At 40.9% G+C, this 15,507-nt stretch overlaps 1 protein-coding gene across 2 annotated transcripts in view; it reads left to right on the top strand.

The window, feature by feature from the left end:
• Nucleotides 1-14,743, top strand: part of ANKFY1 (ankyrin repeat and FYVE domain containing 1) — a 65,009-nt gene extending 50,266 nt beyond the window's left edge. For both annotated transcript variants that reach the window (XM_081945317.1, XM_081945316.1), the window contains exons 17-25: nt 899-1,055; nt 2,388-2,588; nt 4,106-4,282; nt 6,357-6,504; nt 8,423-8,513; nt 9,134-9,258; nt 11,225-11,371; nt 12,219-12,309; nt 13,296-14,743. In XM_081945317.1, coding sequence (XP_081801443.1) covers nt 899-1,055; nt 2,388-2,588; nt 4,106-4,282; nt 6,357-6,504; nt 8,423-8,513; nt 9,134-9,258; nt 11,225-11,371; nt 12,219-12,309; nt 13,296-13,428 — 1,270 coding nt within the window. In that variant the 3' untranslated portion in view covers nt 13,429-14,743. The remainder of the gene's footprint in view (nt 1-898; nt 1,056-2,387; nt 2,589-4,105; nt 4,283-6,356; nt 6,505-8,422; nt 8,514-9,133; nt 9,259-11,224; nt 11,372-12,218; nt 12,310-13,295) is intronic.
• Nucleotides 14,744-15,507: the final 764 nt, after the last annotated feature.

Genomic DNA, 15,507 nt, shown 5'->3' with positions numbered 1-15,507 from the left:
GGGACAAGTAACAGGAGCTCACTCCATTACATGGCATTAGGGATCTGAATCACCGACCTTTCTGCTTGACAAGCTCCGCGTCTTAGCCACTGAGCCACCGCGTCCCTGTTTGGCCAGTAGAAGAGACCAATGCTTTCAAACAGTTCTCTCCATGCTATCTCCCAGGCAGTTGAGTAGATCCCCAGCTTGAAAATTTGGATCAGCCTGAACAGCAGCTAACTAGTAGTGCTGCAGGAGGGTAGGTTACTCAGTGTATTAGGAGAGAGAAAGCCAACTCTTTCCTGGTTCACAGCACAGCTCTTTCATTGCCCAACAGCTGCTATTCAGGCTATTTTTAAATACGACTTTAGTGCTTTTCTGAAATAGCATTAAACTCACGTTCAAAAGAAACATAACGATCTGTAGATCAGTTGTGTTTTTGGGAGGAGATTTAATGCTATTCCAGAATAATGCTAAACACAAGCCAAAAGAATAGCATATCACCTGATTCCCTTTGGAAACACCTGCAGAAAGCACTCAGGCTGAAGAAAATGCTCTAGCTGGGTGTCAGAATGTATGTCCTTCCCTCAGCTATGGCACTGCCCTAGTTAAGGAGAGTTATTGCTGGAGGTTCTCCTCATAGCTAGTGAATCTTGGTTGGAAGGATGAGAAACCAGACTCTCCATCCTTAAAGATCCCTGTACTATCTAAATCGGACACTATAATTTGTTGGTGTGGCGCAATATGGATAGAGATCACTAGTGTGAGAACGACATTTTATGCAGATATAGTTCTCTTCCCATTTGAGGACTGGTGGGTATCATTTTAATTTTGCTCCCTATGGAATAAGTTCCATTTTTCTTACGGTCTGGAATTTTGAATGCTTCCAGTTGATCTTTTAATGCTACTTTCTTCCCAGTGGCTGTGATGTGAATAGCCCAAGGCAGCCAGGTGCCAACGGAGAGGGTGATGAGGAGGCTCATGATAGACAGACGCCATTGCACTTGGCAGCTTGCTGGGGACTGGAAGAAACAGTACAATGCCTTCTGGAGTTTGGTGCCAATGTAAATGCCCAGGTATGTGAGAAAAAGGTTACTATAGTTCAGCTTCTGCTGGCAGCCCTTTTTTTTCATTGCTGGTATGCTAATTTCTTTGCATCTGCTGTCTGAATCTTTCCTTATGGACAATGGCTGCGAATACATTCTGGTTGTGCTCAGGTTTATCATTTCTGTCAAGGACCCAGTCCTTCCCTATAAATCCATCCTTGCTTGCTTATCAGATCTGTCCTTCGATTGGAAACTACCGTAGCTGAATCCTTTCTATTCTTTAAATTAGGTGAGGCTACAGGTTAAATTGACTCATTTGTCTCACTCTCCTGGGGACGTCTTTGGATATGTGAGCCCCCCCCCCCCCCACGTATAATTGTAGGATAAATAACCACATTTACAGGCCACAGTTTCTGCTACTCCATTGATGAATGCTTGCTTGCTTCAAGTTACATAAGAAATATAAAGTTGGGTTGATTCTGCATAGAGGCTGAACTGGGTGGAAACAATGAGCGTGGTGGTGGGAAGCTAGGATTTTCTGATTCTTTTCTTTGGATTTTAGAAGAGAAAGCTGTTTGTTTAGCCCTTTGAAAATGATGTCAAGGCTCTTTTAGAATTTACATGGCAGGGTTTTTTTTTGTTTTTTTGTTTTGGTTTACATGATGAACTAAGCACATTTATAATGATAAAATGAGTAAGTATAATAGCGGCAATGCTAACCACTGATTTCGCGAGAGACACTATTTGTCAAAACTTAAACAGCTACAGAGTATCGACGATAAATAGTCATTACCAAGTAACACAGTTTACTACAGCTTTTCTCTTTCATTTTAAACAAGCATACCATTCCCTTCTTAGTAATTTTCTAAATAAATATTCAGAGACCGAGAACTACATGAAATAACAATCCTATGTTAAAAACTATAAATGAAAATAAAAATGACTCTACCCTTACAGTTTGACAGAAATGAGTTATTAATAGTGAAGGAGTGGGGGGAATGGGGAAGGGAAGGATCAGGGAATTATTTCAGGTTCTCAGTGTCCAAAAGTAAATTGCACCGTAAATCAATATGAAATGAAGAGTCCATATAGTTCAATTTGATGTGCCTCCCGCCTCAAAATGGGAGCAGCCTTGTGAAGGATTGAGTAGGTCTGTTTTGAAAGGGCTTTGGGGGAGTGGAGTAGAAATGGGTTTACTACCTCAAGTTCCCCATCTGTCCTTTCATATTCAGAGCCTCTGTATTTAATCCATTACCCGATACATTGCCAGTATTCCTAGCAAATCTAGCCAGTCTGTTCGCAAGGCAGACCCTGTGGGCCCTGGTTATCTGCTTTGCACCCCTGACTAAACTATATTTGCAGGATGCAGAAGGAAAAACCCCAATCCACGTTGCCATTATCAATCAGCACAACACCATTATCCAGATGATGATCTCACACTCTGCCATTCAGCTCAACTTAAGGGACCGGCAAGGGTTGACCCCTTTTGCCTGTGCTATGACGTATAAGAACAACAAGGCAGCAGAAGCAATTCTCAAGCGGGAGCCTGGAGCTGCTGAGCAGGTAGAGGAGAACCAAATATTATCCATCAAGCACTTTTATGCAGTCTACCTATTGCAAAGATTCATCAATATGCCAGTGTTAATTCCACACCTTGATAGTATTCAGTATACCCATCTCCCACTGATGACTGCAGGACTGTAACTCTGTTGCTTGTATCTTTGGGATTTATATGGATATGGATTGTTCCCTGATTGCTTAGTTGTATCCTATGACTATCAGTAAGCGTTGTATCTTTTTATTCTTGAGGAATGTATTTTATTCTCCTTATGCACACTGAGAGCATCTGCACCAAAGACAAATCACACTTGGCCAATAAAGAATTCTATTCTGTTTTGTTCTTCTCTTCTTCACTCCTATTCTATTCTATTCTTCTCCTCACCTCTCCCCTCCCATCCCCTCCTGCCCCCTTTCAAGGGCTTTTAGAATCCCTTTGAAAACTAAAAGGTGGGTTTTTTGAAGGTTGCCAATGCGCTTTCCTGGCTTGATAGTGATTGTTTCCTGATTGCTTATTTGTACCCCATGACTATCGTTAAGTGTTGTACCGTGTGATTCTTGATGAATGTATCTTGTCTTTTTATGTACGCTGAGAGCATATGCACCAAAGACAAATTCCAAATCACACTTGGCCAATAAAGAATTCTGCTCTATTCTATTCTTTGTAAGTAAGTGACTCATTTAGGAAATAAAACCTGAGTGAAACTATCCCAAAACTGCTTTTTCAAAAGTCAACTGGACTTGTTTTTTTTCTTGAAGATGTTTCACTTCTCTACGTTGAAGATTCTTCATCCCCGACCAAAGCTTCTTGGGTGAGAAGTGAAATTTCTTCAAGGAAAAAAACACAAGTCCAGTCACTTTTGGGACCACCATGACCTGGCTGCCTGAGAATCTCCATAGACACTGAGTGAAACTGTTTTGTTTTCTTTGACCATCAAGCCCTCAATTGTCACTTCAATTGTGAAATCAGCTGTTACAAGAAACAAAAATTCCATCTTTTACTCAAGTAGCAATTTTCTGGGTTTGCTAAGAGATTTGGCTTATCTGTGGGCGTGCCTAAAGCAAGCTGAAATACAGGATACACACCGAATGTTTCAGAAGTCTCAGCCTTTTCCCCTAGAAGTGCTTCATTATTGTTCAGTAAAAGGGCTATGTTAAAAAGCAATTAGGTTTCTGCATAAGTGGTATATTATAAAAAAAAACAGCAGAAGCCAAAAGCAAAAGAATCATAGAAGTAGATGGCACATTCCTCCATTTGCATCCCACTTCTTTGTGTTCTTTTCCCCCGTCCCCTTTTAACTTTTTTGCATCTAAGAAAGCAGACAATTTGCTCTCCAGTGCCAGAATTTTCTGCCAATTTGAATATTTGTGGACTATGAAGACTGCTTGCAGGCTAAGCTGAGTCTTACATTGAAAACACAGGGAATGGATTCTAAAGCATTAACCTTCACAGCTTGGGTAATCATGTCTGAAGAAGGATTAAATTATCTCAGTTGACTTAAAATGGTATTTTGTTTGGCTAGGTGGACAATAAAGGTCGGAATTTCCTCCATCTGGCCGTTCAGAATTCAGACATTGAAAGCGTCCTCTTCTTGATCAGTGTCCAAGCAGATGTGAATTCCAGAGTCCAGGACACCTCCAAGCTGACACCATTGCACCTGGCTGTTCAGGCTGGCTCTGAAATTATTGTGCGCAATCTGGTATGTGGTGCAAACTTTATTTTCAAATTTGCATGGGCAGAAAGGGCCTCTCTCTCTCTCTCTCTGTTTTTTTTTTTTGTCTTAGAGACATTTTTGACGGAGGAAGATAAATAGTAAACAAAGTAACCATTTTATCAATGTTTACTACTACTTCAGATTAGACAGAAGAGCAGAAACATTTCTGCAGTGACTTAGGACAGTCTGTGCTTGTTGACCTGGTCCCTCTATGTAGCTTCAAGTGAGCAAACAAAGGATGTTTGCAGGTCTTGGATTGGCTACCTCTGTCTTGCAAAAATATCTTTCATTCTTGACTTGCTTTACAGTTCCATTCTTTAACTTGGTACTTGATAAATGAGGATTATTTCATCGAATGCGTACTTAAAATCACTGATCATTATTAATTATAAAAATCATTTTAAAAACTATAGAAAAGCAAGCAAGATCACAGGACAGAGGGGTGGTAATAATAATGGAGCCACTTCACAAGTTCAGTTGTTCCATGGTCTCCCTGGACTTGATGACATAACCAAGTCTTAAAGGATCATTGGAAGCTCAGAAGTGATAAGGCTTTTTCATCTCAAGGAAGGAAAGATTCCACTGCGATTGCTGGGTAAGGCAGAGGATTCTACAGATGAGTTGGTATCTAGTGGGCCATGTTTATTCCCCCATTCAATTTATGTACTCTATAAGAGTTTCCCAATGCTCTTCAGAAATCTATAACTGAGCAGCTAACCAACATTAGTTGACTTCAAAATCTGGTTATCACTTGGATTTGAGAGCACCAAGAAAGCATTGAACCATAGCACCTCCCAGAGGCAGAAAAAGACAAACCATTTCTGTATTGTTGATAAGGAAGTTCTATCAATAGCAATAGCACTTAGACTTATATACCACTTCACAGTGCTTTAAGCAGTTTAGCATATTGCCCCCAACAATCCGGTCCTCATCAGCATCTTCATGAGGTCATCATCTAGCTTGAAAATAATAAATGCTAGGAAAAGGATCCTCTCCAGCCTTTCCGCCCTGTTATGCAGAAGCATCTGCTTAAGATGCGGCTTGTCAGCCTTTATATCGCTTTGCTGGCTATTGGCTGCCATGGTAACGGTGAGGGAGGGAGTTTTGGTATTTGGGAGTGGAATCGTGCTGGAGGTGATATCTCAGAACGAAGAGGGAGTTTTGTTCTCACCATCTTCTCCGTGTGCTGAATGGTCCTGTTTAGGTTTGGTCAAGGTCAACAGTCTCTGCATACCAGATGGATGAGGCCTCCTGAAGATGCACCCCACATGACACCCTTGGGGGCTAGAGATTGGACATTTAGCTTGGGGTTGTTGTTGGGAGGGATTTGGGTAAACTTTTGATATGTACAATTTCGCGCCTTTTACCCTCAGATCTTGCTTTACTTGCGATGCTATCACTTCATATTCAGTAAAAGTACCTTTTCTCTAAAGCAATGGAGTTGGGGGTTTCCTTTCTTGAATTTTGAAGGAGGCATGTCTGACATGGCTGCTGTGAAATGGAAGTAAGCGTTCTCCTTGAAAGTTAACTGTGGAGCCTTTAATTTTAAAACTATGTCAGCAGATTGCAGCACCTAGTTGATCTTTCCTGTACCCAGAAATGAACTAAGTCAGGCCTGGCTAATATTTGGGTGGGAGACCAAAGAAAATCGCAAAGCTGTAGAAAATTGAAATGCACCTTGGATGAATGGGATAATAAACCACTTCCTTCTATTGCCGAGAAAGCTGCTTTGACATACATATTTGAAGTGATGTACGGTCAAACTTGACTGGAAATAGGATTTTGTTTTTTAAAAAATCAAAATCATGTAAAATCAAGTAAAGTTGTGCCAGGTTGCTTCAATTTGTCATGATTTCAGAACAGTTCTTACTGTCAACTGCCATGTGAGCTTTTGATTTCTTGAATGCACTATAGCCAGCCTTGGTATCCTATTAATAGTAAACAAGATATTGAATTATTAATAATGGAGTAGAAGGATTTTCTTCCAGATGATCTGCTACCTACATTTTATTGCTCCTGGAACAATTTCCCCTTTTCTCATGTGTTCCCTTCCTCATAGCTGCTGGCAGGTGCCAGAGTCAATGAGTTGAACAAGCATCGCCAGACTGCCCTGCATCTTGCAGCCCAGCAAGACTTGCCCACAATATGCTCAGTCCTTCTGGAGAATGGCATTGACTTCGCTGCGGTGGATGAAAACAAAAACAACGGTATGCCTTGTGAACCCCAAGGTTCATTCTGCTTTAGCCAAGCTCACTTCCCTCTCAGTTTTTTTTTCTTAAACAGCATTTGTTTGGCTTGCAAAGCCACTTTCGTTCTCTTGTGGCACGGTTCTCCTTTTGGGCTCATGGTTATACTTCTGGGCCCCTTTTAGCAGTCTGGAAACCAGTTGGTTTGGTGGTTAAGGCATCAGGTTAGAAACCAGGAAACTGAGTTGTAATCCCGCCTTAGGTATGAAAAGGGACTGGTCACTCACTGTCAGCCCAACCCACCTCACAGGGCGTTGTGGGAAACTAGGAAGAGGGAGGAGTATTGTTTATGGTTGCCCCCTCTCTCAGTTGGAGTGGGTGAGTCTTAGTGCAGATGAGGCTTAATAGTCCAAAGTAGTAAAAACACAATTGTTTGAATTGGCTGCCTTTTTCTCATTAGGCATTCCCAAAGTGGTATGCTGCAGGCACATTTTGACTGCAGGTAGTCCTTGAGGTTTAGGTTTAGGTTTTATTAAATTTATAGACCGCCCCTCTCCCTATAGGGACTCGGGGCGGTGTACAGACCGTTCGTGTATAAAACAACAAAACATAACATAAAACATCAGACAAAACAACGCACACATACCGTCTGTATATAAAACCCAAACTAAGTTATGACTATAATTGAGACCACAATTTCTATTGCTAAGCAAGGCGGTTAAATGCCTTGTGCTTGATTTTAGAACATTTTTTTTACCATAATTGTTAAATGAACCATACAATTGTTAAGTGAATCCCACTTCCCCCCTTGGCTTTGCTTGTTGGAAGCCAGCTGGGAAGGTCTCAGATGGGGAACACATGACCTCAGGATGCTGCAACCTTTGTAAATACATGCTGGTTACCAAGTGCCTAAATATTGACCACATGACCAGGAGGATGCTGCAATGGTTGTAAGTTGCAAATCATTATAACTTTGAACAGCTGCTAAATGAAGGGTTGTAAAACAAGGACTACCTGTACACCTTGTGAGATCCAAGTCAGTACGGCAGCTGCAATAAAACCTGTCATTTAACACTTTAAATCTGGCATTGCTTCTTACAGCAATGAAGGGAATTATTTGTAGTGTATAGCTTTGTAGCTCCCGAGCCGTTTTTTGAAACCATAGAGCTCCCCTGAAATCTGATAACTAAAACTAATTTTACCAGCATTGTTTTATGTATTCCCCCTCAAACAACAAAAGGATTTTGATACCAGGCAGAGCAGAGACACTCCAGCATTATCACTGTGCTTCTGTAGCCCTTGCAAGTTGGGGGAAAGCAGCTTCCCAAGGAAAAAAAAGTTTCCTATCTTTGCTAGGGTTTGATATAAAAAAGATGGCCCTATAAGTTTGCATATTAAATAAATAGCAATACGGGATAAAAACTTTGTGTCAGGCCTGCAGCCAACTTTTCTTTTGGGTCTTTGGCCTGCCACACTTTCTATTATCCTATTAGGCATTTTCTATTGTGGGAAAAAAGGAGGGGAGATTGTATGGAGTTAGATGCTATGTAGCCATAACAAAATTCTTTCTATAAAGCCAAGGTCATCCTTTGTTTTTGCACCTCTGCACCTGACCGGAACTGGATGGGTGGAACTGCCAGCATGGCAGTGGAAGATTGGACCATGTGATGGACTTGTAGGTGTGGGGGCAAGATCTTGAACTTTCAACTAGGTGGGGAAAACCAGGAAGCTTTCAGATTCGGGTTTTCCCAGATGTGCCAACATGGCTCTCTTCATAAATTGGAACTTTGAGCAATACTTTGCCTTGGATTCTGATTTACTTTTGGATGCTATTTGGAACCCTGACACTTTGCTTTTAAGTGTCAGTGAAAATCATGTACAGATCTTTTTTTTTTAGGTTCTGTTTGAATCCTGCCTTCTTTTTCTTGTCAAAATTTAGCTCTACACTTGGCGGTCATGCATGGACGTCTGTCAAACATTCGTGTCCTTCTGACAGAGTGTAATATAGATGCGGAAGCCATTAATGCCAGGTAAGGAGAACAGCCTTTTTATCTTTGTATTAACTGGTTTTTTTTTTTAAAGCACTGAAAACTATCCAAGAGTGAGTTGCTTTTCTCCTTGCTTCAAAAGCAAGGCTAAACAAATATATTTTAATGGGTGGTGCTTTTTCCTCATCCAGTGAGATTGCTTCAAATTTAGGAGGGTTTCCGAACTCATGTTCTTAATAGGTCTGGGCGTATGTGTTTTCACTTGCACATTATTGCCACACTTTCATGTCTATTTATCTGACCTTGGGTTTTCAGACTGTTTCAGAGTGTGGGGTTATGCAATTCCACTAGGAAAAGCAGCTGTGTGTAAGTAGGCTTTCTTAGTAAGGCTTTTCTAGAAGAAAGGTAGAAAGAATTGCTTCAGGGAGATGAAACAGACCTTCTTTTCCTGGTTTTTAGAATTTTTTTAGTGTGAGCACTTAGTATGCAATCATCATTGCAAAGTGATTTGTGTGTAACATCTAAACAACTGCCTTTAAAGATGCATGTGTGGTATATGTACGTGTGTAAAAAAGTGAACCCTGACTTGGAAAGGAGAAATCTTCTTGTTATTGCCATTGGAATTTGCTCTGGATGTAACACAATCAACATCTCATTACTAGAGGCCAGTCCCCAATGCACATCCTGGGGCAATATGGAAAAGAGAATGCAGCAACCATCTTTGATTTTTTCCGGGAGTGTATGCCAGAATATCCGCTTGACAAGCCAGATACTGATGGAAACACGGGTAAGAACTTTTATTCCCATGTTTTTGAAACTTGTCAACTTTGAAATGTGTGGACTTCAACTCCCAGAATTCCTCAATGAGCCTCCTGGCTAGGGAATTCAGAAAGCTCACACATCTAAAAAAAAAAGGGCTAGTTTTAAAAACACTGTTTTATGCTGTTGCCCAGCAGTGCAGAATGCCATCATTTCCTCCATTCAGCCTCTTGTGTTTAATTGTTGCTGATGGGTGCCCATTCACAAAACAGGGCAAGTTGTGCTTTAGGATACAACAGCGATTGAGTTTGGTCTGACCCTTTCATAAGATTTGTTGAAAGCAAAATTTGCCCTTCCCTCTACATGTTCTGACCGTAGTTCCCAAAATTCTCCAGGATGGAGAATGTGTTTTAGCTTCAACTTAGAATTAAGGAGAAATTTCCTGACAGAATAATTAATCAGTGGAAGGACTTGCCTCCAGAAGTGGTGAATGCTCCAACACCGAAGGTTTTTAAGAAGATGTTGGATAACCATTTGTCTGAAGTGGTGTAGGGTTTCCTGCCTAAGCAGGGGGTTGGACTAGAAGACCTCCAAGGTCCCTTTCCAACTCTGTTATTCTATTCTTCCCAGCCCAACAGGATAATTTGTCATCTTGACAAAAGGGATGAGATTATGTCAATAAAATGATATATAATGCTCACTCTGTTAAAAACATTTTTGCTTCTAGCTTTCTCATACAAGATCAGGGAGCTACCAAACGTTTCCACCTTAAACATTTTATCTCTGCTATATACGCATCTGCAGTTTTTACCCCAGTGCTACAATTTGCTTCTGCTTCTATCTCTTCTTGTAAAGATTTAAGAGCCTTCATTAGCTACCCACTAATTCAGATTTTTGACTAAACAGGTGTCAGACTTCAGGTCCTCTTCCATCTCTCTAATTGTATGTGCTGTAGGACACTGTGAACATTCAAATTGAAGAATGCTATGGAGATAGCTTAATAAATAAAACTTTTTGTCAGTGTAACTTAGCGTCTCACAGGATTCCTGTGGCTACTGAAGATATGTTCTTTTAGGCAGGGAGGACAAAAGACAGGCATGGCAGCTCATGGTATCTGTATCCTTCAGTGGTCATCCTCTTGGCTAACATAATCAAAGGAATTTATTAGATTTCGTGGGGTGGAATGATGTCTCTGAACTTACCAGATTCCCTCTTCTGTTTAGTGTTTGTGGCAGCTTTATTTGGGGCAGAAGCAGAGGTGGGTTGCTACCAGTTCACGCTGGTTCTGGTGAACTGGTAGTGGAAATGGCGACTGAGTCACCGAACCAGTAGGGACAGCAGGCTGGCCACGCCCCCAAACCGGTTCCCTGGTCACCACAGCATGGTTTTTGGGGCATTTTTTAATGTTCTGCCCATCATGCACAGACCTATGTACAGGCTACTGTGCATGCGCACAGAGCGCGCATCAGGCGCACGCGCGATCACCGAACCGGCAGTAACATCAGAAACAACTCACCCCTGGGCAGAAGTATACATTACCACAATAGTGTGCAACTTGCAGGTATGCTAAGCTCTCCAGTGGCTCATGTCAAAGATCTTTTGGCAGAATAGAAAAAGTAAGCATTGATATCAACTATTGTAAGTGGCCCAGTGACTTCCAATAATACCTGCCAAAAGAGTTGGTTTGCACGTGGGGCTGGGTTACGTCTTCTTTCTTTCTTTCTTTCTTTCTTTCTTTCTTTCTTTCTTTCTTTCTTTCTTTCTTTCTTTCTTTCTTTCTTTCTTTCTTTCTTTCTTTCTTTCTTTCTTTCTTTCTTTCTTTCTTTCTTTCTTTCTTTCTTTCTTTCTTTCTCCAATTAAGATAAATTGTTTGCTGTCATATGACTTGCTGGAGAAATCTTAACTTCCTAGAGTTAGTGAAGTACTGATGATGGTGATGTAATTGAACTGGGTAGGATGGGATCCAAATACTTCCTTTTTCTTTTCTTTCCAAGTGCTCCTTTTGGCCTATACGAAGGGAAATGCCAACCTGTGTCGGGCTATAGTGAGAGCTGGTGCTCGCTTGGGCATCAATAACAATCAAGGGATCAATATCTTCAACTATCAAGTAGCAACTAAACAGCTTCTCTTCCGGCTTCTGGGTAAGGATCTCGGGAAGTTGCATGTCCAAAATCTGTCTTGAGTAAACAGCTGTAAATGACCAACTTCGCATGGTCAGGACTTTTTCACAAAGAGAAGGAGGCTGTTTTAACCCAAAATCATCTCCCTGGACAAGGTAGAAATAGCTACTGCTTGCCCATCAAATTTCTCCGAAATGTTTTTTTCTTTTTGTTTTAAATGAGGTAATGGGGGGAAAAGTATAGATCTATTGAGTCTTTCCTCCATATCATGTGGTTCGAATTTCATATTTCTTGAAAGAAAATACAGGTAACGAAGATTGCCAAGCAGACTGAAGCATGGCAGACGGACGGATGTTATAAAAAGGCACAGCTCACAAAAACGTGCCCCTTTCAATAAAAACTTGTTAACAGGGAAAAGTGCCACCAGCCTCCTCCTGTTTTTTGTGTAGCCCAACATGGCTGTCCTCCTACGGTGTCTTCTCAAGATCAGTATGTGGTTTCATAGCTGAAAAAAGTGGGCTTAGAACTGAGAGGCTATATTTGGCTTCTGTCATACAGGTAGTCACTTTTCCCATAGTTCTCTTTACCTGTTGGTCATCTCCTAATGGGATGTTGATGGGAATCTCCTTTATGACAGACCTTGAAGAGAGTAAAGCGAGAAAGATCTTTGGGTAGGTACTTCTACAACTTCTGCTCCGTGTGGTTTAGCCCAGCTAAAGACTCTGAAGACGGTATGGATCCCATCAGCTAAGGCAGCTCTCAAGAGCTTCACTTAAGTCTTGCTTCCTTGCGCGGCTTACCTAAATAGGGTGGGTTAGAAGGCATGGACAGTGACTGTGGGCTCCCTTTGTTGCCCTTTCTTTTGCAGACATGTTGTCCAAGGAACCTCCCTGGTGTGATGGCTCCAATTGTTACGAATGCAGTGCCAAGTTTGGTGTCACTTTGAGAAAGCACCACTGGTAATCTATCCTGAGTGTCAATATTTTAAGACTATCAAATGATGGATTGTTGCATAAATGAAAGTGATTTTTTTTAAAAAAAATTAAATTTAAGGAATACGGTGAGGGACTTGTAACCTGCCATTCTTAATCTTTCTGTCCCACTTTGCTTTTTTGAGATAGGCAGGGCAGCTCCCAATAGAGTTCGTTGTGCTATGTGTTGAAATGTGGCTCTTTCAGTGTCCAGAAAGCAGCTTGGCCCACTTCGTTCATTTAGTCCAAATCCTATGATCAGAAACGAGGCCTTTCCTCTTGCCCATCTTTCAGAGATGCTAACTCTTAAGGAAGAAAGGGGGCCTTTTCTCCGGAAGCCCCACACTGATGGTTTACAAATCTCAGTTTGGGAATTCAGGTTCAAAATGTACAATAAATGCAAAACAGAAATAACAATGTGATCCACGCAAAAGAGAGTTCAGTATAAAATACGTTGTCCCAGAAAAGGCAGCTGCCAGTAATGATTCCAGTTTCTTTTCAAATGCACCTTTTTGGCTTTTGAAAGCAAGCACTGGTTTCAATTGAAGACAAAATACAAAGACCCAGATGAGATTCTCTCTGTGATGAGGACTATAAGAATTCGGTAGGAAGGCAGGTAGACAGACAGACAGACAGACAATGTGCCATGGAATCAGTGTTGATTCTTAGCAACTACATAGATTTTCTTCAATTTGACCCACACTTTGTTTTTTTTTAATCCTTCATTTTCTTCCAGCCTCTGCTTTAACATCCTGTTTCGAAAAAAAAACCCATATTAGTTATTAAACTTATATGGACATCTAGCTCTAACGATTGGCCATAAACATTCCAACAACTTTTAGTGTTGTGGAAATCTCTAATAGTTTTCTTTCTTTAACCATCTCTTCCTAAATAAATCCCTTGATTTTTTTTTAATAATAAACAAGTGACAGGGATGAAGTAAACACCTCTTTTTCCTTCCTTGTTCCTTGCAGCCGGCACTGTGGGCGTCTGCTCTGCCATAAGTGTTCAACCAAGGAAATTCCTATCATCAAATTTGAATTGAACAAGCCTGTCCGTGTTTGCAACACCTGCTTTGACGTCTTGACTGTTGGGGGTGTTTCCTAGTTGGCTGTGAAGGAGGGAAATGACTCCCAGGGAATGCCTCCCCTTCCACCTTGTAACAGGCCTATCCCAAGTCACATCTCATGGAGAAGGGGAAGCTAATAGTTTGTCTTCCTGTTACAGTGGACTCTGACCAACTTAAGGGACCATGCAAATGCTATATTCCAGTATATATGAATTTTTTGTGGGGGGTGTGTATCAATGTTAACAATGAATAATGATAAAAACTGCATTGGGAGAAAACTGGGAATGCTACAGAGAATCTGTGGGAAAACCAACATGATTTGGTTGAGCTGCTCTGTTTCCAGGCCAGAGCATTGAAAACCAAGATTTTTGTACTTGCTAATCATGCAACAAAGAAGGCCTTCCTTGGTGATAAAACTGTGACTTGGCTGTTCTAAAGTCTTATCACACTTTTTTTAAAGAAAAGAAATAATATTGTTAGTACTTACATTTCTGGGTAAGTATGAGCTGATCTGCCCCTTTTGTTACCTTTCTGGAGAGAACATTCTGGTGTTCTCTAATATATTTTTTTTTACAAAGGGCAGCTGTGCCAGGCCTAGTGACTGCTTTTACCCAAAAAGAGGTTGACCACAAGTTTAAGTTTTTGTTCAACGCATTACTGAAAATTTTGTGTGGCCTTATAATGAAAGCTTTACCACTTCTCCTGTTGAAAAGGAGGTTGACTAAAGCTCCTGGATTTTCAGAACCCTTGTTGGCTCTCCTGCGTCAAAATCGGGGAGTGATGAGGCCAACTTTGCTATCAAATTCAATCAGGTTTTCTTAAGAAATAATTAACAATCCAAGCTGTCTTTCAGTAATGTATCAAAAACTTTGCAAATAGTCCTATGTTTACAGTGACGTTGAAGGAAGGTCTAATGCTAGGGAACTAACTCCGCATGCAATGATGATGCTACTATGGGGCATGTGAAAATGACTAGAGGCCGAGATGATGAGATAGGGATAACCAGGAGAGGTAGAATAGTGCCAGTAGAGCAACCAACAGCAAGACAGTGACCCTTGGAGCTGGTCATCTCTGTCCATAAATCTTGAGGCAGCCCAAGGTGATTTCTTACAAAATGCTTATGCATTAATATGATAGTTGCAGCTCAAATCAAGTCCATGTGTAAGGAGAAGCCTATCTTGAGTCAGATAAAGTAGAATTAGCTTGCGGTTTTGTCTCCTGTGGGCCTCTTTCCTTGGACAAAGACATTTTACTGTTGTCAGGTGCCACAGCCAGTCTCCTCTAAAATCTTGGAATATATACAAGGGATTTTTTCTTTTTGGTCATATGTTTAACACAGCAAAAAAAGGGGTTTCTTGGGTTCAAACCACCATGTACTTAAATGTAGAGGATTAGGGTGGGTTGGTGCAATCTTATAAACGGAACCAAACCCTGGAAGATAAGCAAGTCTTCCATTGCTTCATGAATGGGTTAATTAAAATATGTGTCACTCTTCCCTTCAGTAACCACTACTTTTCAGTTGTCTATATGTATGTAAGGGAAGAGAAAAAATATTAACTAACTAAAAATTGCATTCTCTCTCCTTTCTAGAATACTAATGCGTCCTATAATGTTACCACATGTGTGACTGTATACACATACACAAAACAGAGTGTTACTTTTAAAAATATATTTCTGTGATTTAAGGGACATAACAGCTTTACACGTTAAGCAAAATCTCGGGGGGGGGGGGAATTGAGTAGAAAGAGACTTAAGGGGAAGAAGTCAATGCTACATTTCAAATTGGATCCCAGTTTGCTGCTTGGCCCTTCTGATCTGTTGGGTGAAAAACTGGAATTCTGCCTTCAATGACAGTCAGGGATGATTAGGGGATCCTTAGTAATTATTTGCCCTTTTCTAAAATTCCTGCTTGTATCCATTTGCTTCAAAAGAATGAACCTCTTGTCATTTAACTTGTAATCAGTGCAATCTCTACCCGCTCAAAGAAATAAGCTACTTTGTGAGACTGTAGGCAGGCAGCTTGTTTTGGATAACTAGATGGGAAATGCAATAGTTCACCTGCTAACTCATCACACTTCATCTGAGCAAATGTAGGTGGAAGGTGAACAAATTGCTAG

The sequence above is a fragment of the Natrix helvetica genome (assembly GCF_964273705.1).
Source record: "Natrix helvetica genome assembly, chromosome: 2".
NCBI classification, from domain to species: Eukaryota; Metazoa; Chordata; class Lepidosauria; order Squamata; family Natricidae; genus Natrix; species Natrix helvetica.
The sequence above is the reverse complement of the archived record's forward strand: the minus strand, read 5'-3'. Positions and strand labels throughout refer to the sequence as shown.